General features: G+C 39.9%; 1 protein-coding gene across 1 annotated transcript in view; it reads left to right on the top strand.

Moving 5' to 3' along the window:
- The first annotated feature begins 203 nt into the window (after positions 1-203).
- Positions 204-26,627, top strand: part of col7a1l (collagen type VII alpha 1-like) — a 51,076-nt gene continuing 24,652 nt past the window's right edge. Inside the window, exons 1-46 of the mRNA XM_073480405.1 lie at positions 204-279; positions 3,544-3,724; positions 3,956-4,115; positions 5,581-5,674; positions 6,919-7,092; positions 7,634-7,797; positions 9,010-9,139; positions 9,253-9,369; positions 9,500-9,655; positions 10,012-10,128; positions 10,704-10,850; positions 10,959-11,078; positions 11,543-11,701; positions 12,601-12,714; positions 12,945-13,094; positions 13,556-13,693; positions 13,934-14,080; positions 14,773-14,892; positions 15,423-15,569; positions 16,492-16,746; positions 16,847-16,986; positions 17,441-17,564; positions 17,933-18,076; positions 18,167-18,354; positions 18,839-18,919; positions 19,161-19,178; positions 19,276-19,302; positions 19,427-19,492; positions 20,614-20,694; positions 20,807-20,833; positions 21,809-21,853; positions 21,976-22,050; positions 22,132-22,227; positions 22,718-22,744; positions 22,877-22,930; positions 23,118-23,189; positions 23,296-23,355; positions 23,511-23,546; positions 23,659-23,703; positions 23,892-23,927; positions 24,127-24,171; positions 24,952-25,023; positions 25,218-25,250; positions 26,135-26,206; positions 26,310-26,369; positions 26,460-26,495. Of these exons, the coding sequence (XP_073336506.1) occupies positions 204-279; positions 3,544-3,724; positions 3,956-4,115; positions 5,581-5,674; positions 6,919-7,092; positions 7,634-7,797; positions 9,010-9,139; positions 9,253-9,369; positions 9,500-9,655; positions 10,012-10,128; positions 10,704-10,850; positions 10,959-11,078; positions 11,543-11,701; positions 12,601-12,714; positions 12,945-13,094; positions 13,556-13,693; positions 13,934-14,080; positions 14,773-14,892; positions 15,423-15,569; positions 16,492-16,746; positions 16,847-16,986; positions 17,441-17,564; positions 17,933-18,076; positions 18,167-18,354; positions 18,839-18,919; positions 19,161-19,178; positions 19,276-19,302; positions 19,427-19,492; positions 20,614-20,694; positions 20,807-20,833; positions 21,809-21,853; positions 21,976-22,050; positions 22,132-22,227; positions 22,718-22,744; positions 22,877-22,930; positions 23,118-23,189; positions 23,296-23,355; positions 23,511-23,546; positions 23,659-23,703; positions 23,892-23,927; positions 24,127-24,171; positions 24,952-25,023; positions 25,218-25,250; positions 26,135-26,206; positions 26,310-26,369; positions 26,460-26,495 (4,626 nt within the window). The remainder of the gene's footprint in view (positions 280-3,543; positions 3,725-3,955; positions 4,116-5,580; positions 5,675-6,918; positions 7,093-7,633; positions 7,798-9,009; positions 9,140-9,252; positions 9,370-9,499; positions 9,656-10,011; positions 10,129-10,703; positions 10,851-10,958; positions 11,079-11,542; positions 11,702-12,600; positions 12,715-12,944; positions 13,095-13,555; positions 13,694-13,933; positions 14,081-14,772; positions 14,893-15,422; positions 15,570-16,491; positions 16,747-16,846; positions 16,987-17,440; positions 17,565-17,932; positions 18,077-18,166; positions 18,355-18,838; positions 18,920-19,160; positions 19,179-19,275; positions 19,303-19,426; positions 19,493-20,613; positions 20,695-20,806; positions 20,834-21,808; positions 21,854-21,975; positions 22,051-22,131; positions 22,228-22,717; positions 22,745-22,876; positions 22,931-23,117; positions 23,190-23,295; positions 23,356-23,510; positions 23,547-23,658; positions 23,704-23,891; positions 23,928-24,126; positions 24,172-24,951; positions 25,024-25,217; positions 25,251-26,134; positions 26,207-26,309; positions 26,370-26,459; positions 26,496-26,627) is intronic.

The raw sequence follows: 26,627 nt of genomic DNA on the forward strand, positions 1-26,627 counted from the left end.
TTAAAAAATGGCTGATTATGTTTTATCTTCGAGTGCCTCTAATGACTTTTTCCAACTCTCTATTCTTCTTAATACTTTCAGATAAGCTGAGAGAAGAGTTGGAATTGATGATTGTGGAGTGGAATTCAAGAAGTGGACTTGCGAAGAGAAGAACCTTGAGGAAGAGCAGGTGATTGAAGGAGGAAGAGGAGGAGAGGAAGAGTATGGGTCACTCCTCTGTGTGGATCCTTCTGCTGTCACTTTCTCTCTCCCATCAACGCGTCACAGCACAAGCTGAAGGTAACGGTTACCTTCTTACACCCAAAGGACACACTCAGACACACTGACTAATGTTTTTATTTACTTCCTTTACTTTCTCACTTATTTAATCATTCATTTATTCAGCATTTCAGTCAGTGCCTTATGTTACCAGTTGCTTAGTTCTGAGTCAAAGCCATATGTCTGATTTCAAGCAATGTGCACAGATCTACGAATTAGACAACTTGGATGCGTAGGCCAAAGAAAGGGCAGGTGCTCAATGAACACAGTCTGTGCGAGCTGCTCCATCATTAAATCTCCACACATGGGTTGGTACGTGGGGCAGACACTAACCCAGCTCCAGTTTCTCTCCAGACTGTGTCTAGTCAGGGAATTTAAACATCTGCTGGCCTCATGTACACTACAGCGCTCTGTCTGCCGGCCTGTCAAACCCATCCCCTAGATACAGAACCTAAGCCGCAGGTGCTATTGGATGTCACCAAAAGGTCAATCAGCCAATCAAAAGTTAGATTTCCTCCACCTGGACTGTGGTTGGGTAAAAAGTGATTGGTAAAGTTGTTGGGCAGAATTATGGATGGATATAAATAGCTTCAGGCCATATTTGAAGCTACCGCTCCTTTGTACCATTGTTTATTATTGACAGGGTTAATTCACATGTCGTCATATAAGGTCATATGACTGTCTGTAACAACCCTGAGGGCTCAGTCTTTCATATTACACACAAGAATGGGCATGTGGTCGATTTCAAACCAACTGACATCTTAAAGCTCCATTAATCAATATTTTATATTAACAATCAATCAAATGACTGTTGGTGCTCACAGTAAGGAACCCTTAGAAATTATCACCCAACTCTACAGCCACATGAAGCTTTTAATCCTCTTTAAAGGAACAGTTATCCTAAAAATGAAAATTCACATCTACTCAACTTCATACCAGTGGAAAGTCAGGTCAGGTGAAGTTTCGTAGTCCAACAACTACTTCAGCCATTTGGGAGATTCTTGCAACTGCTAGCTAGCTGTTTACATATCCAGCCATGGTACGGTTGCTCTTACAATCACTTAAATCACAAGTACTCAGCACTCAAAACTGGAAACAGATGAAATTTGGAGCAATTAGTTTACAAACTTGAGAAAATTGGAACACTTTTGCTTCTCCATTGTCATCAAGAGATTAGTGAGATAAGCTGGGATCAGACTTTAGCAGGAACATTAGTGCATGCAGGTGTTTTGTTGGTTGCTTCAACTGTCAAGTTTCTGTTTCTTACATCTATTGCTCTGCACCGCCAGATATGATTGATATGTGTGTTCATGCGACACCTGCTGTGGTGTCCACAGCCTATAATCAAACATTATATACAACTGTATATCAGGAAAGTGAGACGGTTTAACTGTCACAGGTTGCCTGTGTATTATAAGGAGTAATAATACAGGACACACAAATCATGTGGGCTTTTTTGTTATTCAAAAACAGTCTATTAAAACATGACAGAATTCCTCACACGGGGCACTTAGAGCAGATCCTGGTTGTCACATCCACTGCAAGAGATTTTGTCAATATTTGGTCTTTCTGTCACTTAGTATGTCTGTACTGCACTTTGTTAGCTGATCTGCAAAATATTTCTTCTTCTTCTTCTTCTTCAAGTAACTTTTAAATCCATTTATGTTGGCTAAAATCTGAACCTGATGGAGTTTCTTCAACTTGTGCTCTCTGATGGTTTACTGTACATGCTTTCTCTTGATCTTGTTGGAGCTGATTGCAGTCGTGCATCATTATTTCTTAGACTATTTATTTTGTGGCAGAATTTTCTGCAGAGTCTGCTGTAGCCACTGAGCTACATCTAATGCGTAAATCAATGGTGGTCCAACACAGAGGTGAGCACAACCTTTAAAATATCAGAATAGATAACCTTCAAGAAAACCATTCCTAATCCCTCAGCATGTGTTCTCTATTTATCCTTGGTATGTGGTTCTCACCTGCCAGCCCAGACAGACAAACTTCTGGATAATTGATCTTGTTTTCCACCTCAGTCTGTGTCTGTTTGACAGAGACCAGCCTCCAATTGCTTCTTTGCTCAAAGTCTCCTCCATGTTACAAAATGTGTGAAGCAGAAAATGCATCTTGATAAATGAAAGAGACACGTATGTTTTCTGGGTTTGTTTGCTGCGTATGTGAAGCCCGACTCAGGATGCAGGGGATGAACATTGTTGTATCCCATTCATTTGCATCTCTGGTTTTAACTGTGTTTTTTGCATTAGGGTTGCTGAATATATAGCACTGAAGCTCCCATAGTAGCTCAGCTCTAGAGCTCCAAAATGGTATTCCCAATGATATTTTGTTTTCTTGGTGTGTGGCCAGACATGTATAGATGTGTGAGAAAGGAACATAATGTTAGGTCGCCATGGGCTGGAGACATATGTCACCCCCAGTGAATCCTGGGATTGCAGCCAAAGAAGGAAAGGGCCAGATAATAGAGGCGAGAAGGCTCTGTAATGAAATAGCAGAGAAGCTGAGTTATCACTTACAGGACAATCAGTGGTGCCTATCTCTTATTCACTAGCCTAATCAATGCTGTCTTCACTGTGGTTTATTGCATATGTAATGCCCGCATATTGACTCAGAAGACGTTTGCACACACAGCAGATTTCTGCGTGGAGTGTGTGCATTTTCCCGTACAGTATTGTATATCTCTGTGGTACTGTGTGCAGTCGTATGCATCTGAGACAGTGTTGCTAATCTATGTGTGTGTGCGTGTGTGTGTGTGTGGGGGGCGCATGTAGTCAATCCATCAGTCTACCTTGTTTGTGTGCCCGGCTTTTTAACTCAACATTCACAATCCTGCCAAACGCAGCAGATCCGTATGTTAAATGCGATTGTTTGCCTGAGTGAGGGGACTGACCCTGATTTTGGGTGTGTTTACCTTATTATTCTAAGCGTTCCTCATCGCTGTACTAAAGTTTTATTGCTGGAGTGCTCAGAATATTGATAGTCTCTTTGGCTCACTTGTGTCTCATTAAAAATTCATGGGGATTTGTGTGGTGCTCTGGCTGCATGACAGCAGTAAGTTAGAGGAAAAATGCTCAGCGTGATGGAACAAGACTGCTATCTGCTGGCCAGCGTAGGAATAAAACATGAGGCTTTGGGCTTCATTCCCAGCATTCCCTCTTAACCTTAAGAAATTTACTTTGGATTCTTTCCAAATACATCTGATTATAAAAGATTAGGGCATCCCCTGCTCGTCACTGCTTTGTTCACACACTACTTCATCGATTCTTCTTACCTCAGCATGCAGGACGGTGGTGCAGGCCGACGTCGTGTTTCTGGTGGATGAGTCATGGAGTGTTGGCCAGACCAGCTTCAGCAGTGTCAAGAACTTCATCTCAGCCATCATCTCCTCCTTCAAGGGCAGTGTGGTGGGAACGGAGGGGGTCCGCTTTGGAGTCACCATCTTTGGAGATATCCCGCGGTAAAACACCAATACAAACACACACACAGCACAGACCTCTTTAACTAATTGCCTTGAAGCCTGACTCATTTAATTTTGTCATAGGTGATTGTTACATCAGAAAAAACTTAAATATGTTGCCTCCCAGGAACCAGGAGAAACAAATGAGACACATATACCAACGTTTGTATTAGCTATATTATTGTTTCTACATGATTTAGTTTTGCTTTTCTTGTAATTCTTTCCTTGCAGGATGAGGATTGCTTTGACGGACTACAGCTCACTGGAGGAGGTGCTTAGAGCCATCAGAGACCTCCCATATGAGGGTGGATCCAGAAGGATTGGTGATGCCCTCCGATTTCTGGTTGACCATGTGTTCAGCCCTGTCATCAGTCCAGACCACACCCCGAAGGTACAGTGTACACAGGGTGCCCTACAGGTGGCACAGTCACAGACCTGGGAGAAAGCACAAAATAGTACTATTGAAACAGTCCCACAAACTGCCAACACTTATTGTAGATGATATCAAACAAGAGAGGTAAAAGAGGTCAAATCACTTTAGAATAAAGTTCCTTAAACTTCTTCCACACACTGAACACTGAAGGTCTGAAATCTTTTTGAATGTATGACAAAATGTGGACACACAAGCAACAGAAGACGATTGAATTAAAGATTACAGCCCACGCTGCTAAGACTATTGCTTCCAGCTGGCCACCAACATGCATATATTGTATGTTCTGGCCCTGTGTAGAAGGAAATAAGTATTCAGAAGCCTGTATTTGTACAAAACAAAACAAAATTGTCTATCATTTTCTCTCCACTGTGAATCTGATTAAATGATTTTGCTTTATGCTTGGAATACAAACCAAGAGTATGTCTGACAGAAAGTTACAGCAGGCAACAGATGCTTTGCTTTACTTTAGTTTGTCTTTTGCTTGTGGAAGAAGAAAAAAGAAAGGTTGAGACAATTTTGCTTCTGCTGTCAATTCAACATGCTCCATCGGCTGAATGGATGTCGATAAGGGACTGCCATAAGTTGATGGTCATCCAAAGATGCCTACTGACAGAGATCGACCTGTTTTGTCACAGGATCTTGAAAAACAGTGTATCAGATTGGTACTGGTCTTAACTTTTGACCCTAAACTAAATGCAGTGGTCATCAACTTGCTTATGAAACCTGTCTCATAAGCATATATCTAAATGCCCTTCCAACAGCTCTCTATCTCTAACGTCTAACACTGTAGTGTAGTCTCAGTATAACACAGCTGGTTAGCATTCCAATCATCTCTCTATCGCTGAGTGTGCTTGCGAATCATCTTGCGGCAGCACACTTGACGTGGGAAGGCGGAGAATTGAGGATTACGCTGATATATTGAATCGTACAGCCGGAGCACATGCAGAAAAGCGGCTACATTCTCATATCGATACTCTCCAGCCTCCGTCTTCATTGACTGAGGGATGAACTTTGAATGAACTGAGTAAATATTCCTTAATGGGCGAATTAGCAGTCTCAGTTGCAATCCAGCATCATTGAATTCATCTTTGTTTGACTTATTTAATTATGAGTTAAACCGTGTCAAAAGTCCACAGGGGCTTTTTGTGCATAATACAGTTTTTAAGGATGTTCGTTTATCCAAAGAAAATGTTGTTTAGTGGGTGGAAAAACCTCCATTGATGCGAGCAATTGATTTAACGAAAACCAACACATTTTCACAAAAGATTGCATTTTTACAACATGCGCTTATAGGTTGATGTGCTATAAATGTACCAACTACCGGCCCTTAATGCATGTGACTGTATATTTAAATGGTAAGATATCATTCCTAATGTTTAATGGCTTTGCATTTATCAGTTTTTGCTGTCTCACTGCTGTTCAGATTGCTGTACTGATCACAAACGGACCTTCAGACGACCAGGTCGATGCCGCAGCCAGAGCGGTTGCTGACAATGGGATTTCTCTCTTTGCAGTAGGTGAGTGTGGAGCTCGGTATTGTGAATTCCTTCAACATCCCCACTGCAGCGGCCCCTCAGATTTTATCCAAGCTCTTGCTGGCTTATCTGCAGTGTTTGCAGTTAGAAATTCATGTCCTGTACATTTGAATTCATTGGATTCAGGGTGGGTATTTGCGAGGGTGTGCGTGAGATTCTTGTTTCTGGGGTGTCTGGGTGCACTCATGCAAGTATATATGTATGCACACACATAACAACATCTAGAAAATATGAATGTAAATATAAATAGGTGATTATGTCAGCTCCTACATGTATAAAAGCACATTCTCTGATAACGTGTGTTGCATCAGCAAAGCTACTTTATCCTCCAATCGTTCCCCTGCTCATGAATACGCACTACTGCTGTTTACCCACAACTTTACCCACACATACCCTCTTTCTCCTACACACATGCGTGAGCACACAAGCCCACAACTTGCTTCTCTCAGCTGGGAGCGGTGCAATAATTACTGCTCATTAGCCGATGATGTGCTAATCGCAGCCATTTTTCATTAGGCGATTCACTGTCCCCCCATCTGCACCTCTGACACTGAGGCCTGCTCCCCTCGTTCATCACTCTCGCGGAGAAGCTCTGCCCGCGTCTTGTGTACTAGTGCAAAACCAATATGCCTGTAGGGCCTGTGTAGCATGGATAACACATATTCTGTTCAGATAGATGCATCAAATTGCATGTTCTGTGCATATTAACAACTAGTAAGAAAATAGATGCGTGTTTATTTTTTGTCCAGATGCTGATTTCTGTTAACTGTAACCATGCATTAACTCTCCCAAAAGTCTTGCAACAAGGCCATCTGCTTTTGTTAACATTTCTTTATTATTACATAACACAGTTAACGTTTCAGGCTCAGATTGGGTCTTGCGGGCCTGACAAACACACACATAAAACCATCGAGTGAGACAGGTGCCAGAAAATGTTTGATTAAGATAGTGTGTATGTCTACAGTTTGCATGTTTATACATCTTTTTTGTGATTTAGAATAACTCATAATGTCACAGCTCCCCCTAGTGGTGTAGGAAAGTATGTGAAGGAAATGCAAAGGAGAGGAATGACGCCACATAAATTGTGCTCTCTAATTGTTATTCACTTGTTGTTACTGTCCATTAATCAAGTAAAGTCCCACAGTTATGCGGTTAAAGCTTTTAAAATGTTGTTCTCATCTGCCTTTCAATCACTCCCATTGTCGTTTTATGTATACTGTGACCAGGTGTTTGGGGAGCTGATGAGTCAGAGCTGAGGAGAATTGTCTCAGAGCCCCATGAGGAGCACCTGTTGCTGGGCACCGACTACTCTCTGCTTGAAACTATCCTTCCCAAACTGTCCCGCAGAGTCTGCTTTACTGCTTCTGAGCCACCACGTCCTGTGAAAACTTCCCAGCCTGGTGAGTCAATACGCATGTGGTATGAAAGCAAATTTCCTTGAAGTGATGCCCTCATACTGATAGCTGCCTTCATTTTGAGAATCAGAATCAGAATCAGGTGTATTTTTGTTTATTTTATTTAAAAGATAAACATAAAAGGAACTTGCCTGTGTATACTGGTGCATACAGTAACAATGAAAATAGAGCAAGATAAATAGGAAATAGAAAAAATATTATACAAACAATAATAATATATACAATATGACCATTATTTGAATGGCAGAGCTGTTCAGTTTTGTGCGGGAATATGCAAAAATATTGTCCAGGGAATCACAGTATTTAGTTTAAAAGAATATTTGCAGTGTACAAGGGCGTTATTGATGAGGCGGTTTTTGTAAAAGGATAATAAAAATGAAGAACAGTTTTCTCGTATTTCACTCCGCCCTGCAGCTTTCTCAGTAAGATGGATTCATCTTGCTGACAAATGACACAACTTGCATGTTTTATGTTCCTGTTCGCTCATAGAATTTTTGTCTCATCCCTCTTTGTATACCAATCCTAGTTGAGGAGCGTGTGGTGGGTCCCAGAGACCTGCAGGTTAACGAGTTGGCCCACAGTTCTCTCAGACTGACATGGACCCAAGCCACAAGCGATGTCACTGGATATCGTCTCCTGGTCACCCCTCTCAACTCCAAGGGACACCTCCTCTCCGTACAGCAGAGACAGGTGAATGGTTATATGCTAGCATGATGATAGCTATGTTGCTTTTGAGCTGGACTGTTATAGAGCATATAAGGTATTAGCTTATCGAAGGTAACAGGAGCTACCTTAGGTATGACTTTGACATGGATAGTTAACCAATTTGCACATCACAATCTGTTTCCTGCTGATGAAGTCAAATCCTCAATCACCTCAAAGCTCAAAGACTTGGATATAAACTACAAAGAATGTCTCAGACCCTGTAAGATAAACCTTCATTGTTCAGATGAAGCTCTGAATAAATTACTGTCTTGTGTCTACTCATCCAAAAACTCAACAACCAGCTGTTCCTGTGCAATGTTTGTAAGTTGTACAATTTGTTAGCTAGACACTTGTAAAAGGTAATCATTTGTTGCTGTTGCCTGCAGTTTTAACAATAAGTGCCACTGTTCAGATTATTTCTTTCATAATATAATCAAATTTTCAAGCTTGATAGTGAAGTCGGGTTCAGTGGTCTGAGGGGAAACAATAATGACTGATATGGAAATTAAGGAACTGATTAAATAACACACACTATGACAAGAACATGTTACTACCTTTGTGACCACAGCATGTCCTGAATAGGGGTTGGACAATACCGATAACGTCTTTAACATTGCTTGAGTATAGTGATAGTTTCATTTTGTGATTCCCAACCCTAGCCTAGTGCTTCACTGAAGTGCTGTGAGTCATCTCTCATGGCAGCCTGTTTAATTTGTGCAATTCCCTCTCTGGAACTCTCTAAGCTTGCGACAATACTGCATTAATGGGATGAACAAAAACAATAGTGTTGGCATCCACTCCCATTTCTCCAGCAATATCCATGCTTCTACGTTTATCTTACAGTACCAAAGGAAGATTGTTTAGTTTCTACATTATGCTATCAGGCTCAACAACCCACTTCATTTGAATATAATGGGGAAGAGGATATGCACAGAAGTGTAAACAAAGCATAAAGGTGCTTGTGGATTATTGAGATAGACACTTGTACGGGAAGTGAAGCTATGAATATGTAGCAAGACAAGATATTTACACATTTCAGAAGTATCTCTGTGCCATTGCAGTTTCTCTGTGTATTTCTCTCCTCTGCTCCTACTTCAACCCTTTTTTGATCAATTATGTTTCACTTCACTTCAGTTTCTCTGGCTCTTTCTAGCTCACACACTAAGCTTGTTCTGCTGTCTTCTGTGTATGCAACAGATTGATTTGAAGGCAGATGTGAGCACGACAGTGGTGACGGAGCTGAATCCTAAAACAGACTATTCCCTCATTCTCTATGCCATCTACCCCAGCCGCATAGGAGATTCTGCAACAATCACCGTCCAGACAAGTGGGTGTCACACATCAATGCATAAACTTTATATGTACGCAAATACTTGCAATGCAGCTATTGTGTATTGCGCTGTATCTTACGTCTCTGAGCAACAAGTTTCTATCTTTTAGCCCCTTTGGCTCAGGTGTCAAATTTCCGTGTTATTGAGGAGGGTCTGTTCTCTCTGCGCCTGGGCTGGACGCCTCCTCTGGGGAAGATCAACGGATTCAAGATCTTCATCCCGAGATGTATGCAAACATTACATCAAGCAATTATTATTATTATTCGATTTAGCTTGAGGCATCAAGCATCAAAGGAACAAGTTGTTTGGGATGTATTTTTAATGAGCATTAATTCTCCTGAATATTTGTCCTTCAGCCAACAGACCAGGATTCACTTATGAGCAACTGCTTCCTGGAGACACCTCTTCTCATGTGATCGACAGCTTGGAAGAAGATAAGAAGTACATTATCAGTATTTATGCTGTTTACCCGCAAGGACCAAGTGAGCCGGTTTCAATAGTGGGCAAGACATGTAAGTTCAGTGGCTTTGATCAAAACACCATAATTATATTAATTTACCTAAACAGAAAAGCCAAAGATCGAGTCCCTACTTTGTCACATGAAATTAAATGAAACAAGATATTAAACAAGGAGGCACATGCCATGATGTAGTACCATAATATATCCACAGTAGGGTGATGTTGTTCTAGAAAAAAGAGTATTAGGTCTATTGCATACAGTAAGACTCTCATTTATCTCTATTTCATTAAATTACTTTCTGTAATTACTATTTTTTGTAGAGGGGGGTTATGGATCACTTACATATTGAATTTCTCTGTGTGAATGTGTGTACGTGTGTGTTTGTGCTGATACGTCTGTGTTCCACAGTAAAGCTTGTGCAAGTTGAGAAGTTCCTGGTCCAAAATGCCACCACAGACACCGTCCAGGCGAGGTGGGCCTCAGTTAAGGGTGCCACAGGATACCGTCTGACGTGGGAATCCTCAGGTAAGAGGAAATTGGTTATGATTATGAAAAAAGGATGAAAAAAGGATGAAAAAAGGCAGACAGGAAGACGTAACAAAAAGCTATTTTTATTTACGTAAAGCTGAATCCACAAAAAAATTAAAGGACAGCAATAAAACTGAAAGGCTGGGGCAAATCCAAAAACACTAAAGAGAAATGCAAAACTAAATGAAGTACAAACCAGGGCAGAAAACATGAGGAGCAAACACAGTGCAAAACAGATGAACCGACAAAGACAGAGGGGAAAAGACAGACTTACTGTAAATACACTTGTGCTAATGAACAAATGATACACAGGTGTATACAGAACAAAGGACAAAGGCATTGGAAAGTCACTACACAACAAGAGGATGAATTCTACACAGAAAAATGGGAACTATCTTAACTGACAACCGAAACCATGACAGAATCATAGTTTGTCAAATGAAGCCAAAGGGTGTAATATTAGAGTCAAAGTATACCATGATATCCTCAAGAAATATTGCTCCAAACTAGACCAGAGCTTATTTTATGGAATTTAACAGTTCAGTGTCTCTGTGCCTTTCTGTGTCTTTCAGATGGCCACATAGAGAACATAAACCTCGGGGACAACTTTAACTTCTACATGATCCAGGGCCTCAACGCAGGCACTGAGTATACCATCACCATCAACCCCATCTTTGGAGACACTGAGGGACCCATCACCACCACCAAAGCCAAAACATGTAACTAGGATACTTGCTAGGAGGAACAAAAATACAGCCATGAGTGTTACAGTATTAGAGATTTGATGATGCATAACAGCCCTCTCTACGTTTCTTTCTGTGTATCAGTGGAAAGCAGTGCAGTACAGACTTTGAAGGTATCTGCTGTGAGCACCAGTGCTGCCGTCATCTCATGGAACAGTGTCCCAGGAGCCACAGGTTACAGACTGGCCTGGGGACCCACCCCAGGTGATTTACTCTTGCTTTCAGGCTACCTATTTCATTAAGTTATGAAATGTGGTTCTTCTAGAGACACATCTCATAACTCTTGTGCATTCTTTAATTTCTATACATCTTTAAGAAACGCTACAAAGCCCAGTGATGTACTTTCACAGCAAGTGTTGGGTAAAGGACATTTGCTTTTGTACGTTCCCAGGCTTTCTCTCAGTGACAGTCTCACTCCTACAAGAGCTTTTGAAATGCCACTTCTTTTACAATGGTCACATCCAACCTGCCAGTCTGCCAGCAGGATGTGACAGGTGGCACGGGGCCTCACTTTGATGAAATACAAATGTTGGGGGAAAAGGAGGGTGTTGTTTTCCAGAGAAGCGGGGCTCTGATGCCTTGCCAGAGTAGAGACGAATACCAGGACAGCGAGGATAAATCATTTGAAAGAAAGAGTTATGTGACCATGCTCTTAATGTTATTCTCAGAGTTTGTTGGTCGGGACCGTCCCAGGCAGTTGGCTCTGAACGGCAGCACTACAGAGTACCAGCTGAAGAATGTGGCCCATGACACTGAGTATGTGCTCTCTCTCTATGTGCTGTTTGGATCTGTGGTGGGGCCTGGTATCTCTGCAACCTTCAGAACGTGTGAGTATCAGTGTTCAATATGTCACCCACTCACCTGAAGTACCACGATTTGTTTTCTTGTTCTTTCTTTCTAAAAGTATCATGCAAAGTCAAAATATGATGGTACACTGATGAAGTTATGGTTACAGACTCCACCCCACATTCAATTTTTTTTTTTTTTTTTCTATAAATATCATAATAATATCCTTCACACCTTTTTTGTCTCATTGACAAGTAATACCTTAAGTCCAAAGGGATTTTACTTTCTTTTTTAGTTTTAGTTTTCTTCACCCCTGTGCCTTCCTTTCAATTCATAAAACATCAACTAAATTAGAATTTATTTGTATTGAAAATACCCAAAGATCAGCTCAGAGTCTTTCAAGAGTAACTTAGCTCCAGGATGGTGCACTGCCATCTCTGGTTGACATTTTCAATGCTGGGTGTGACTGGTTGTAGTTGAAACTTTTCTCTGCTGCATCTGTAAACCCCCAGTTGTGATGTCACCGTGTATTGGCATATACCAGAGTACACTTCTTCATCACTGCATCAGGTTGAGAAGATAAAACTCAGCACTTTCAGCCACTTTTAAGTTGATATTAAAGAAGTCAAGTCGAAATGACTAAAGAAAATGTAATCAATTTCATATGACATGTATAGTTAGAGCAGAACCGACTAATTCATAAATTCCTTTTCAGCTATAAAATGTATCAACAACTACTTTGATTAATCGGTTTGAGTACATTTATTTTCATATAAAAGTCAAAATTCTCTGATATCAGCTTCTTAAATGTGAATATTTCCTGTTTCTGTACTTTGTCTCTTCGGGTTGCAGATGAAACAAGACATTTTAGATGACATCTTGGGAATGTATGTACAAAAGCAAATGCAGGTTATTCTTGTTCCATCTTCCTCTTGTGCAGCTCCGTTGGGCTATGTGTCCAACTTCAAGGTGACATCCTACACTAGTACCTCCATCGACGTGGAATGGAGTCCTATTGTTGGAGCTACTGAGTACAAACTCTCCTGGAACACAGGTGATGTATTTACCCAGGTTTGCTCCAGCTCAATATAGGGATTATTTATATGTTTTCACAGGTCAATCTTGTTCACTTTATGTTTGTGTAGTCGTCAAACAACCTGTTAGCCCCTTTAAAGCCTTTATATTCACTTTATGTGTGGAAAAGTGAATAGAAATTATGGGAATGACTCAAAATACCTACGCTGTGTATATAATATTCTGTTAAGTGTATCTGTGTGCTTGCAGGTGACAGCAGCCCTAAATCCCATTACCTGGACCGCAGTGTTCTTTTCCATCGAATCGAAGACCTGAACCCACGGTCCACATACACAATCACCATCTGTGCAGTGTACGGCAATTCAGAGGGACCAGAAATCTCCTTGTCTCAACTCACAGGTACAGAACGGAAGTTTATTCTCACTGTTTATTTCCATTTATCAGATCTAAATAGCTCTGTGCAGCTGTGCACCCCTTTGTAATTAAATGGGTAGGGACAGTGAAGTTCCTCATCCCGTGACACAGCACCCTCATGGTGTCTCTGTTTGACTGACATGTCTTATACTTTGGTCTTCCCATTTTAACCGCAGTTCCTGTCGTTGTCACTTGTAGTATGTGTCACTGAGTACAAGTCAGTAGAGCTGCTATCACTTTATCACTGTCACTGTCAAAGTTAGTGTGTCACACCAGGCTGCAAGAGCCATGTTTATTACACTGACAAAGGAAGGGGTGTGTCAATAAAGCTACACCAAGAGACTGTGCATTTCATGTGATTCTTATTGTGATTCTTTTGAGAACACAGTTGGCCACACAGTATATAAATTATACCACATGATGGGTTGTGTGGTGTTATTTTTCAGCTGCTGTCTCAGACTCAGGGCCAATACAGGCAGTTAGGGAGGTGAAGGTTTTGGACATCGGCGTCAACTCCTTCACCCTGTCCTGGAGGAAAACACCACGGGCGTCTGGGTACAAAATCTCCTGGATCCCCTTCCTGGGTAAGGGACCATATTGTATATACACACAAACACACAGTCAGCCATGTATGCTTCCATCCCAATACTAACATACACCAATGCATTTACGCACACACGTGGACACGTTTTGCATAATTGGTAATAATTGGTGATTCCTGTGGATCGTTGCAAAAGATGCTTAATTGCAAATGAATACATAACAGTATTGTTTCACACTCTAATTATCTGTAAATGATGGAATTTCATTATTTCCTGCTCAAGGGGGTGATGAGAAGTTCCACGTGGTATCTGCTGCTTTCACCACCTTCACCATCCGCAACCTGCGGGAGAGCTCGGCTTATAAGATCCAGGTGGCCTCCATGGTGGGCAACAGGGAGGGAAGCCCAGTCCTGGTCACTGCACGCACCTGTGAGTCCTGCCTGCCCAAAACAGTGAGGAACAGAATGAGATGTGTTCTCATCAGAGGTTTCAGGGAGATATTTACAGATTATTACAATTACACATAGCACAAATGAATAGTATAAATGTGTCCAAAGGATTTTAAATTACTAACTTACTGACTTAAATATATCCTCGTGTCAAAGTTCATCATCCTGTGTAATATTTCCATATAGAGGCCCTGTAACTCAACTGTAGGTAAGCAAAAGAGAACTTTCAGAATTCAATATGAATATTTTCCTCCAAAGATATCTTCACTTATATCCTTTCTCCTTTCTGTGGTCAAGATAATGATTGATAGCGACACAAACTGGATGAAATTCAGGTTTCCCTTTTATTTTTGCGTTATTTCACAGTGAGCTGCAGACTACATTCTTAGCATCCCAGCGATGCCTGGTTACCTTTCACAAAAATCAACTCAATGACTTCCACGTAGTGTAGTATACAGATTTAATTTGGATAAGAGAGAGCCTCGAATCAGATCGGAAAATGGTATCAGCACACATCCAGAGTTAAGATATTAGAATCCCTTGTGTCCATGTTTGTCCGTACACATTAAGCCTTTAATTGAAATAATAATCTTGATTATTTTCTGTTCTTTAACTTCATGGCCCTTATTTTTTTGTTTTTGTGAATCAATCATGTGTCTTCTTCTGTTTCAGTGGATCTTCCAAAAGTGAATGGCTTTTCTGCTCTAAACACGACGGACAGCAGCACTGTTCTGAACTGGACACGTGTTGCTGGCGCCTCTGGATATCTTCTCACTTGGAGGCACATCTCAGGTCTCACCCTTAATTTAGCATCACATTAACATCCAATCAAAAGTTAACTCAATGAGTACGTATAGAGTGCTGTCATAGGCACTGTTATTTAACAGTGGCATTGTTTTGAGAAATCAATATTTGTTTGAATAAATTCCAAGACCCACTTTAATATTAATGTTTTTTTTCAGGGTCCTTCGGGTGTTGAAGTGGATATGTAATGTAGCACGACACATGTTATTGCATTGTGCTTTGAGTCTAGAATAAGCACTCTTTTGTGGAAGAGGGATAATTAAGAAAAACATTCACAAGACTGATATTGATGTTTTATTATACATGCATGAGTTTTACAAGCTCACTTTTCCTTTGGCAGGACCGACAACCTGATATGAGCAAGTTAGCACAGTAGTCACTTGTGACACACATCATTGTATGATGACACATTGATTGCTCGATTGATTTGAAAATCACTGTTTGTATCATCACTTTGGACTAAAATGCATTTCAATGGTCCTGTAAACGAAATCAATTACCTCTCTTCTCTTTTTCAGTGTTGGAGACTAAAACAGAGACCCTGCGTCCTGGTGTCACCTCCTATAAGATCAGGGATTTGCTGTATGGAAGAACATATATTTTTACCATCAGACCATTGTATGGAGAAGTCGAGGGCCCAATCAGCACAGTCTATCAGAGAATATGTAAGACATCACGTTAATTGTTAAATCACTGTTCTGCATGTGACAATATGATAATTGATTGCACAGGATATATGTATGTGCACTACCCTTCTTTGCTCTATTCTTACTACAGAGTTAATGTCACTGCACTGCTTTTTGTGGCTTTAAAGAAGCAACAGTGTTGTTGTTATGTGAAAGATGTCTATGCATTGTGTTGCAGAGATGTCTACTGATGTCACCATGCTAACCCAGTAGCCAATCCTGTCTCGTAATACCACTTTATACCCAGAAGATAGTCTGATAGCCCTGGTAATTTCAACTAAAAAATTAACAAAATAAACTCACAAAATGTCAAGAAATAAAATACTCTTACTTCTATTTTCCTTACTAAACAGGAAAAATACAACCACACAACTTCTGAATTCAAGTTTCTCCCTTTTACCGAACTAAGACGGGCTTAAGTGTCTTTTTAATTCAACGTAAAACACACTTCTTTCAAACTCAACAATGGCACTCGTGGTGATCAGAAGTCCTGGTCCAGACAAACACTAGGCCACTGGTTCCACGGCTAACTGAGGTATGAGCTAATTAGCTAACTGTAGACAACTACGGCCAAGGATAGCTAGCAAAGAGCAGCAGTTGTCCGTTACTCTGGTGATATGCTGCCCCCTATTCTACAAATTACACCTTTAAGAAAATACTTCACACACAAAGTTAAAGTAATGAATTTAAGAAATGCTGAGGCAACTCACTGAAATACATTGAGCTTCAACTTTTAAAACCACAGAGTGAAGTGCAGCTTCAGTTCACCATCCTTACAATCCTTTTTTCATATGCTGTATCCCAACTGTAGCAGATATCAACCACTGTGTCTCCCCTTGAGACCTTAAGAGTCAGATTTAGGTTTTTTTAATCAGTTATGTTCTGGCTCTGTGCATCTCAGTGGGACCAGATCCTCCGGTGGTAACAGTCAAATCTGTGCCAGCTACAGTTGCCCCTCGTATCACGACCGCCTCCATCACCAACGCTACAAACACTCACAAAGCCAGCAGGACCACCCAGCACCCCATTGCTGTGCCACCAACTAACTCCATAACCACCAAGAAGCCTCAGGGTCAGCCAAGTGTCACTACAGCCAAAGAGACAAGAGTCACCTCCCTCACATCCAGTGCAGAGACAACAGCTCCACCGAGACCAGGTACTTTAGAGATGTTTGTACAGTTTCTACATGATCAAACAGAGTAGTTCCTAGATTGTGAATGGGTATTCAAGCCTTGTGTGTTTTTGTGTTTTGTCAGTGTGTGGTAAGAGCAAAGCAGACATAGTGTTCTTGGTGGATGAGTCCTCCAGCATCGGCGCTAACAACTTTATGAAGATGAAAGACTTCATATTCCGGGTGGCCACTTACTTCCCTGTCGTTGGTCCTCAGGCCACACAGGTGGGTCTCACAGTAAAACTTTATTTTCTTTTATCTTTTTTTAGCCTTTTATTGTTGTGATGATATGGCTGTACTTCCGTCTCTTTGACCATAAATTTGTTTGGCGTTGTCAGAAAATTACGAACTGCGGTGATTTTAAATGATAATAGCTGCTGCAAGGTGGCAAACTGCTCCTGTGAGTCTCCTCTGCGGGCCAGTACCATTAGCAGAAACACAATGTGGAAGAATCTGACTCATACATTGGCAGATAGGACTAACAAGGCACAATGCCACATACACAGTGGCAGCCAAGAAAGACACATCTGCCCATAAACATGCAAAAATATGTATAGTATGTGTGGGGAGTGAATGAATGAAATGAATTTAGAATTGAAGTTAAAGCTGCATCACATTCAATTTAGCCAAGATGATGATGTTTTGATGATGTGTATGCTCTCCATTAATCTTCTCTCAGATAGCCGTGGTTCATTACAGCGACGAGCCTCGAATTGAATTCCGACTAAATGACTTCAAAGACAGAAACTCTGTGCTGAGGGCGCTCAGAGCACTGCGTTATGTCGGGGGCAACACCAGAACAGGTTTGTGCACACTTCCTTGCCTCTGTTTGCCACCTGTCATCAGATGGCAGATTATTCCTACAACACTGTTTAGGTTGTTAGTTATCTATTTAATAGTTTATTCCATATTATTGTTTGTATTATTTCACACTTTCATTTCTGTATGCATTAGTCTCAAATGGTTTTTCGTCATCAACTTGTCAGTTATCTGTAATCTGTTATAAACATTGCTATAAAAATAAACCCTCTTGATTGAAGGTGTGCAGTGCTCACTGCAGTACCTCAAAACAGTGTTCAGACAGGTACATTTAGTCTACCAGCATTTTATCAGAGTCAAACTCTCCCAAAAATTTAATTATTTTTCCCTTAATACTTTTTTGTACCTTCAGGAAAAGGCATCAGCTACGTCCTGCAGGAACTGTTCCAGGAGTCTCTGGGCATGAGGCAGGATGTGGCCCATGTTCTGGTTCTCATCACAGATGGCAGGGCCCAGGATAATGTCCTGCCACCCTCCAGAATTGCACGTGCTCTGGGTCAGTAAAAGTTCATATATGAATTATAATTATGAATATCTGATAAACTGGACTTGAAATGACTGAAAGATTCACTTCACTTCCCTCTAGGTGTCAGCGTCCTGGCAGTCGGAGTTTCCAATGCAGACATGGAGGAGCTGAATAAAATAGCAGCACCCACCAGCTACAAAAATATCTTCTACTCACCAACCTTTGATGACTTCCCTTCCATAGAGAGAGAATTTATCAAAAGCATCTGCAGTGAGGAAATCCTCTCTGAGTTCAAACTGAATGATGAGGCAAGACAAAAACAAAGCAAAACTATTTCCTGTCTCTTTTTTTCTTTCTTTGTTAGAACATTAAAGATATATTTCAAGCAGACTTGTTGAAAAAAGACTCAAAGGTCCTATTCAATAAAATGCAATTTAAATAATCCATTACAATGGCCACAAATGTTTTTTTTCAAAGTGCACATGTAAAGTAAATGCACCTGTTGCAGCCATATAAGAGAGGTCTCCCAAACTACCTATGGAGATGCGTATGCTTGCATAGAATATACATTAATATAAATATAATCACATTTTAATCGTCTTACAAAGACTGTGTAGGTTGAAACAATCCAGCAGTCTTGACTTTAGTTTGACATCAGAGTGGTGGAGGGGGTGAAATTAAAGCTGCTGCATTGCACAGCCTTCTCTGCCATTTTATTCCACTGTATATAATGTTAGTTGTCCGTGATATCTGTGACCAGTGAGTACCCTTTTCCTCCATGTCCATGTTCAGTTTGCTCAGTTGGACACCCCGACTGGAGACCCAGAGGAGCTGCTTAAGCCTGAGGGCCCCTGCCCCTCCGATTGTGCGAAGGTGAGTACAAATTCTTCCTCCTCCTCCCACCGCCACCTTTGTCATCATTGTTTTCATAATCACTGTCATTATCATATCAGACAGAGTGCAGCCAAATGTGTGAGAGGGTACAAGACAATTCACTAGAAATAATATTTTTCAGTTTTGTTCTTGAACAGGGATTAATCAGCAGCTCAAATAATGGTTCTTCTCTTTATTAATAGTCAACTTAATTCATCCTATTATTTGTTTGTTTATCCAGGGCCAGAAAGGGGAAAAGGTGAGTTAACTGAATTGTGTTAAAGATTAAATTGAGTTAGAAATGCATGCAAACGCAGTGTTGTTCATTGTCAGTGTTCTCACTCTCATCCTTTTAGGGAGATGGTTTTGGTCTCGGAGGTCTGGTATGTTTAATCAAGTCTCTCTCTGTCCTGTATCAATTAATCCTTATTACTATTAATTTAACATTAAAATCGTTATTATTAATTTAACTTTAAGAATAACCAGCAGTATTTTTTGTTTTTGTAGAGATTAAGGCAAAGCCCTGGACAGTATGATCCGTTTACTTCTTCCAAAGGAGAACCAGGAGAAAAGGTAAGAATCAACATACACACAATACACACCATCACTGTTGCTATCATCAATGAAAGGGTCTTTGTGGATTGCAACTACTACAACGTCCCCAAGTTTGCACTGTACTATTGGGGTTACTGATGAACAGTCGCTGTAATAACAAATCAAGGAGGGACTTGGCCAGTACATCCGTATTACTCCAGTCGCTGATAGAAGGCCACAGTATATCAAACAAAACGAAATTAAATTAAATGAAATTTCTTCAAATTAGTCCATTGATTTTCAACTAGTCCATCTACAGGTGGAGTTCAAAACAGCTTTCAACATATCAAACAGCACAGGGCAAAACCTTTACATGTGGATCGACATGTGCGAAGGAGAAAATCAAAAACAATATAAGAACCAAAGAAAACCTGATAAAGGTTCCCTGTTTGCAAGTGCAGAGGACAGTGTGCAGGAGGTTTGTGTTATCCAGAACATATAAACAATAAACATCAGAATCACTTTTTTTTTAAAAAACTTTGTTAAGTACGCAGAAATTGGCCCTGCTAATTAAGTGAGTCTGATGAGTAATGTTGCTCAAAACATCACTACCTTGGTGCACTAAATAATCGGATATTGGAGCCCTGCAGTGTGCGAGCCGTCTATTTATGTATTAAATGCCACAACCAATGACATGACAGCTAAAAGTTGCCAGCTGCCGTAGTAACAGATGTTGCAATAAAACGAAAAGATGACAGATTGGGACCATAAAGACACAAACTTTATGTAAAATGGAAATTATATATAAAGTGAAGACTACTGTGTTGAATATTGACAAATTCACAGGTGAGCGGATGTTTCTACAAAAACTGTGCTGTGTTTGTGAACATGACTCATCAGTTTGAAATCCGTACAGACTGGTTAAATTGATCCACAGTTTGTTTACTTTTCATCTTTCCTTGACTCAGTTACAGTAAATGCTAACACAACTGCTCTGTCCTCATAGATCCAGCATATCAAATTATTTTTGTAATTACTTTTTCATTTGTACTCTTTCCAATCTCACAACCTTGCTGTGACTGTCTAGGTGAGTGCGGCTTTGCTGTGTATGTCTATTATTTAATTTTCCAGCACAGACCCTAATGTTTTTAATATGGCAGGGGCCTCCTGGAACAGATGGTGTGCCAGGGTTGCCGGGACGACCAGGGAGAACTGGACCCCCAGGTTCTGCCGGCCAACGGGTAACTAAATTGAGAAAACACAAGACCTTACACTGACTTGGTTTAAGTTTATTTCGTTTATGTCTGACTCTGAAAATCATATTTGTTTGCTTGTTTGTTTGTTTGTTTTTAGGGCCCTCCAGGCACTTCAGGTGATATGGTAAGGCAAGCTGGCAAAAACTCAGATCATATAAATGTGATGTCCTGTCTGACACCTTTGCTGCTGCTACCACTTTTAAACCTGGGAATTTCTAGGTCTAAATAACTTATAGGTACAAAAAGTTCTGGATCTTTTGGAGCTTTTTAACACGTTAGTTTGGACACCGAAGTCATACATTAATGCAAACAATTGACCAGGAACTATTACAATGTCAAAGGAGTCTGGTGGTTAAAAAAAAAGGATCTTACAAATAGGTCTATATCTGTTGGGATCCTTTCCATAATGTCAACACTTGAATAACAATCAGAGCCTGTCAGTATCAAAAACAAGCACTTTTACTGGATGTATTTGACGGGCGCATTTGCCCCAAAGGATTATGTTGCAGCGATTGAAGCCAGACTTAAATATATTACTTTTTTGGTCCACCCAGGTATATTAACGGCCGTCCAAACATATTGGTCATTAAAGGTGCAATATGTAATATGTAACATTTTTGACATTATGTCAAAGATGTCTATGTATTGTGTTGTAAAGATATTTACTGATGTCAGCATGCTAACCAGCTAGCCTCGGGCCTGAAAACCTCTGTCTCCGAGCGGTCAAAAGGTCCTGTGCTTGTGGCGTAAACACAAACTCTACAACTAGCTGCATGGCTAACTGAGCTAACAGTATCTACAGTAATAACATAATACAGAAAACAGATTTTTTTTTTATAGCAGACAGTAGAGAGGACAGAGAAAGGTCTGAGGATATAGAACATTTCATGCTGTATAGATTATAAAGCCTTAAAGCCTCAAACAGAATTGCAATTACTCTACATAGTTAGCGTCTTAAACCCAGAGGTGATTACGATGCATCACCATTAAACTTTTACATTTTCTACATGTTCTACACATCTATCAGAATATGAAATTGTTCAATATAGTTTATATGTATTTATGAAATAATCTCTCTTCATGTTTCTTTCTATGCCAGGGTCTACCTGGACTCACTGGTCCAAAGGGACAGAGAGGAGAGAGAGTAAGTCAAACATGCATTTAATATAGACTGATTGCTTTCTCTGATTTCTTGAGTTCATGACACAGTTTCTACTGGATTTATTTACTTTTGGTAAAGATTTTTTTCTTGATCTTTCCGCATAGGGAGAGCCTGGATATGTAATAGCTGGCGCGGATGCAAATTACGTTCCGGGACGAAAAGGAGAGCCAGGATCTTCAGTAAGTCTTCAAAAAAATGTTTTGTAGTTTTTCAAAAGTGAACTTCAGGACAACTTTAATATAACGTACTGCATGTTACAGGGTCCCCAAGGACCTCCTGGTGTACCGGGTGTCAATGGATCTCCGGGCATACCTGGCCAACCAGGACCAACAGGGTCACCAGGAATATCTGTCAAGGTAACATGGATCAGTGAACACTGTCACAGCATAATGATGTTTCACTGTTTATGATATGTTTAAAAGTTTGTGAATTTGCCGGGAAAAATCAATGCCTCGATTTTTTTTTTTAAAAAGACGTTAGAAGACAAGGCTCATTGAAAGTGCTTGAATATATGTATTTTGTGCAACAATAGAAATTACAGTTCTTTTGATATTATTTTTTTACTTAACCTGCTAGTTCTCATTATACAAATTCTCATTGTAAAAATGTTTAGCCTCGATCCACATCTCAATTGGAAATTGGGCCTGGAAAGGCCTTGAAAAGTCCTTGAATTCAATGTTTAACAAGGTGAGGGAACCGTGGTTGTGTTTAATGTAATGCAGACATTTTTGGGCCTGAACCCAAAATGGTATCATGGCATCATATTATATCATGTAATGTCAGATCAACCTACAGACACATGTGTAGTGTAACAATTATTAAATGTGTTTTGACTGCACTTTGTAGGGAGATCCTGGGGAACCTGGAGAAAAAGTAAGAATGAAGGCTGTTTTGCATTCCTTTATTAGTCTTTTTGGAAATTCATAAATTTCGTGCATCATAAATCTTGTCTACTTGCACATTGAGCCTATTTTTATCTGATAATACTTTCATTATGTTTGAAAGGGTTTACGTGGGAAGCCGGGTGTGAAAGGAGACAAAGGAGAGTCAGGAAGAGATGTAAGCATGCAGTTGATAAAATTATAAAAGTGGCAAAAGACATTGCACAACACAAATAAAAAGATTATTCTGAGGTGCCTTCTGAAAAAATGATTTGCATAATAAATGTTTTTTTTCTCTTCTTTTTTTCTGCTGTCTCTCACACACAAACTCTGATATACATGCACACGTATGCAAACAACTATAGGGTATTGCAGGTTTGCCCGGTCCCATTGGCATTGATGGCATTCCAGGTTTACCAGGTCAGAAAGGAGACAAGGTAAAAGCGCTGTAAATCAAGATATTAGAACTTCTGCATTTTGCCAGTCTACGAAAAATATATGAATATAATACTTAGTGGCCTGATTAATATTCATTCTCTGCAGGGTGAAGAAGGAATTGGTATACAAGGTATTCAAGGTCCCCGTGGAGAGCCAGGAGAGAAGGTATGGTATCAAAATGAAGTTAAAAAGGAAAAATAATCTATAAATATAGAATATTATCATTGAATTTTGAGTGGAACGTAAAGTTTAATCATAGTTCTGATATAACAAAGTCAAAATCCAAGTTTTGTTTCAGTGTTTGAACTCTCGTTTTGCAGGGAAATATTGGCTTCACAGGACCAATTGGCCCAAAGGTAAGAAACATGAAAAACACCTTTGATCTTGCATTAGTCTCTTTACTTGAAATTTTATAGTTAAAATCCTACTTGTAGAATAACATTTGCCATGTAATTTATCTTTTTTGAGGGTGGTGTTGGAGAGCAGGGCATCCAAGGAATCATCGGACCTCGGGTGCGCACTTCATCATCTCCCGTTCAATCGCTCATATTGATTTCCTGCATGTTTTACCCTTGAACGTGTATGAATTACTCCTGTCTTAGTTGGATAAGATAAAACCAAACCTTTTTAACTAAGGATGAATATTGTGTTAGAATCAGTGATGAAAGGATTCAGAGTCAGTGGTTTATTTTTATCTGCAGGGAAAGAAAGGACTCAAAGGGGAGCAAGGAGACAAGGTGAGTTCATCCCACATAAATGTCCACTCTGTCTTCATTTGGCTATAAATATTTGCTCTTAAATTGATTCTTTCACTTTAACACATTAATTCAATTCAGCCAGGAGTCACACCAGAGTAAAGCTGTGTGTATGTGACTGTGTGCATGCATATGGATGTTTTAAGTGTTGAATAAACAAACCCATTTTTTGTCTTTTTAGGGAGAACAAGGAGAGACAGGACCGATAGGACCACAAGGACCGACAGTGAGTGAGGATTACATTTTATAGGATGTTTCCTAAGTTGACAATACACATCCATGCACATTTTAGCTACTTCAGGTTGACATTTCACAGTGCTGAGACGAAGTATTCCTTCACATATATTTGCATACTTCCAGCATACTTGAACACATCATATCTTCCCACTAAACCAACATAATCATAATTGCTTCTACTTACTCACCTGAGCATATTAAAATCCACTTTCTAATTCATTTTTGATTACATTGGAAACCTGAGGCAATATATTTATTGGGGCCAACTCTGAAAACTTGCTGGAAAGTGTTTTCTAATGTCTCCAAACAGACATTTAGATTGATAAACAAGTAAACGTGGAAGCCATTTTTGTTCTGGGTTCTCAAGATTAGGCTCTATCACAGATTGTTCTGATTACATACAATCATGAGCCAAATTGTCAAACCTCAGTGGATATCTTTTGCAAACGGACCATTTTGTCCTGCATCACTGGTTTTTAATTTGAGGCAGCACAGTGCTTTGGAAGAGACTATCACAAAAAATGCTGTCATGAGGACCATCTTCCTGTCTTTTGTAATGCAGTTTGCATTCTTCAATTCAGAAAGTTAAGTTCTGAACATAACAGCTAATAAAGCGAGTGTTAGATATTGTTTATAGTGTTTAAGGATTCATGACAGCGGGAAGTAAGTTGGGAAATAACACAATAGAAATATAAACTGCTTTTGGCAGAGAAGCTTGGAGGTAATGATCAATCATAACAGAACATTTCATTTATCTTGATTTTTCCAGGGACTGACGGGGCCTTTAGGGTTAAAAGGAGATGAAGGTCAGAGAGGAGCTCCTGGAGATCCTGCCAAGGGTGTAAGAATTTATTTATTATTTAAAATGTTGAAATAAAAGCTCTCTTTTTTTCTTAATGAGCTTTTTTCTTGCATAGCAATTGAAAAGCTCATATACACAATTAAATGCAACCAACCCATTTTGAAAAAGTGATATACTATGTTCAAAATCAATAAAGAAATGAGATGTAAGTCTTCTTTTTCTCATCACAACAGATAATTGGCCCAACTGGAAAAAAGGGTGCAAGGGTAAGTGACCAAATTCTGCTTTTTTTAAAGATACATTATGTAGAAATTGGCATTTTTGTGTGATTTGGCGCCCCCCACAGTTTCTGAGTGCAACACCATTGTCATAAAAACAAATCCCAGGTCTGTAACAATTTGTCAGATGTAATGTAGGTGCTAACTACATTTAAAACTCATTACAAGTCGTTTCACTTGACTATTCTCAATTGCGTTTAGCTCTTTGTGTTCCTAAAATTGTTTGGCTGATTCCTGCAGGGCTTTGTGCAACCTGGCCATTAAGAATGATAATTCAAAATATATAATTAAACCCCTCAAGTGATGTCTGTTCCAGTCAAAAAGATTGCTCATGCCTCCAGAAAAGCTGCGCCTACAAGAAATATTTATATAATTAAAACTTAAGTCTGCAATGGTCTTCATCACTGAACTGCTTGACTACAGATTTGAAGTTTTAGAAGTTGTTTAAAAGGAGGAAAGTGTTACTCCCTGCCCTGGTTAGGTTTTCCCAATTAGTCTAAAGACTTAAACTCTACGCTGTTTGCCTTTATTTACCTTAACTGGTTTAAAGTAAGTCAGCCAGCCAGAGGGAAGTGATTTTCTTAATGTTTTATTCTGTCGAGACATAGTTAATTAATTGTTTGGGGTATTCTTGCAAACTCAGACTCAGTCCCTTGGGTCCGCTTTTCAAACACAATTAAGATTTTCTCTCATTAGCTTTTAGCAGCGGGACCAAACGCACCATTGAATGGGACCTCTTTAATCTCAGTCCACAGGGTACCATTTAAAGTGAAGAGTTTTGTTTTTGAACTTTTGGGATAATTGGGCCCAGTGATCGGAGTCACATCGATTGATTTATGTGCACATGTAACTAAATGTTTCGTGTCTGTCAGGGGGACGTTGGTCCAGTCGGCCCTACAGGTCCCCAGGGAATAAAGGGGGAACAAGGAGACAAAGGAGATAAGGTTAATAATGAGAAATACTCTACATCGTGCTTGCATTTGTAATTTCAGAGTGAATATCTGTCAGTGTAGAATAACTCAATATGGTTTGTTTTGATGTGTGCAGGGCAGTCCTGGTTTTGGGATTCCAGGACAGCGGGGACCAAAGGGTGAAAATGGCGAGCGGGTGAGGCACCATTTAACACTGAAAACTTGTTGTCTGATATAACATTTAATTTATTTATCAATTATGTTTTATCCTTTTTATCATTTACAGGGAAATGTGGGTTTGTCTGGAAAACCAGGACCAAAAGTAAGTGAAAAATGACTGTTTTGCTTACAGATGCTGTAATCAATATTTTATATTAACTTTTTTTCAAGTCAAAGCAGGCAGCTATTTTAAACAAAAAAGCTCTCTAAACCTACTGCAAGCTACCTGCTCAGC

The sequence above is a fragment of the Pagrus major genome, chromosome 14 (genome assembly GCF_040436345.1).
Source record: "Pagrus major chromosome 14, Pma_NU_1.0".
Lineage (NCBI taxonomy): Eukaryota > Metazoa > Chordata > Actinopteri > Spariformes > Sparidae > Pagrus > Pagrus major.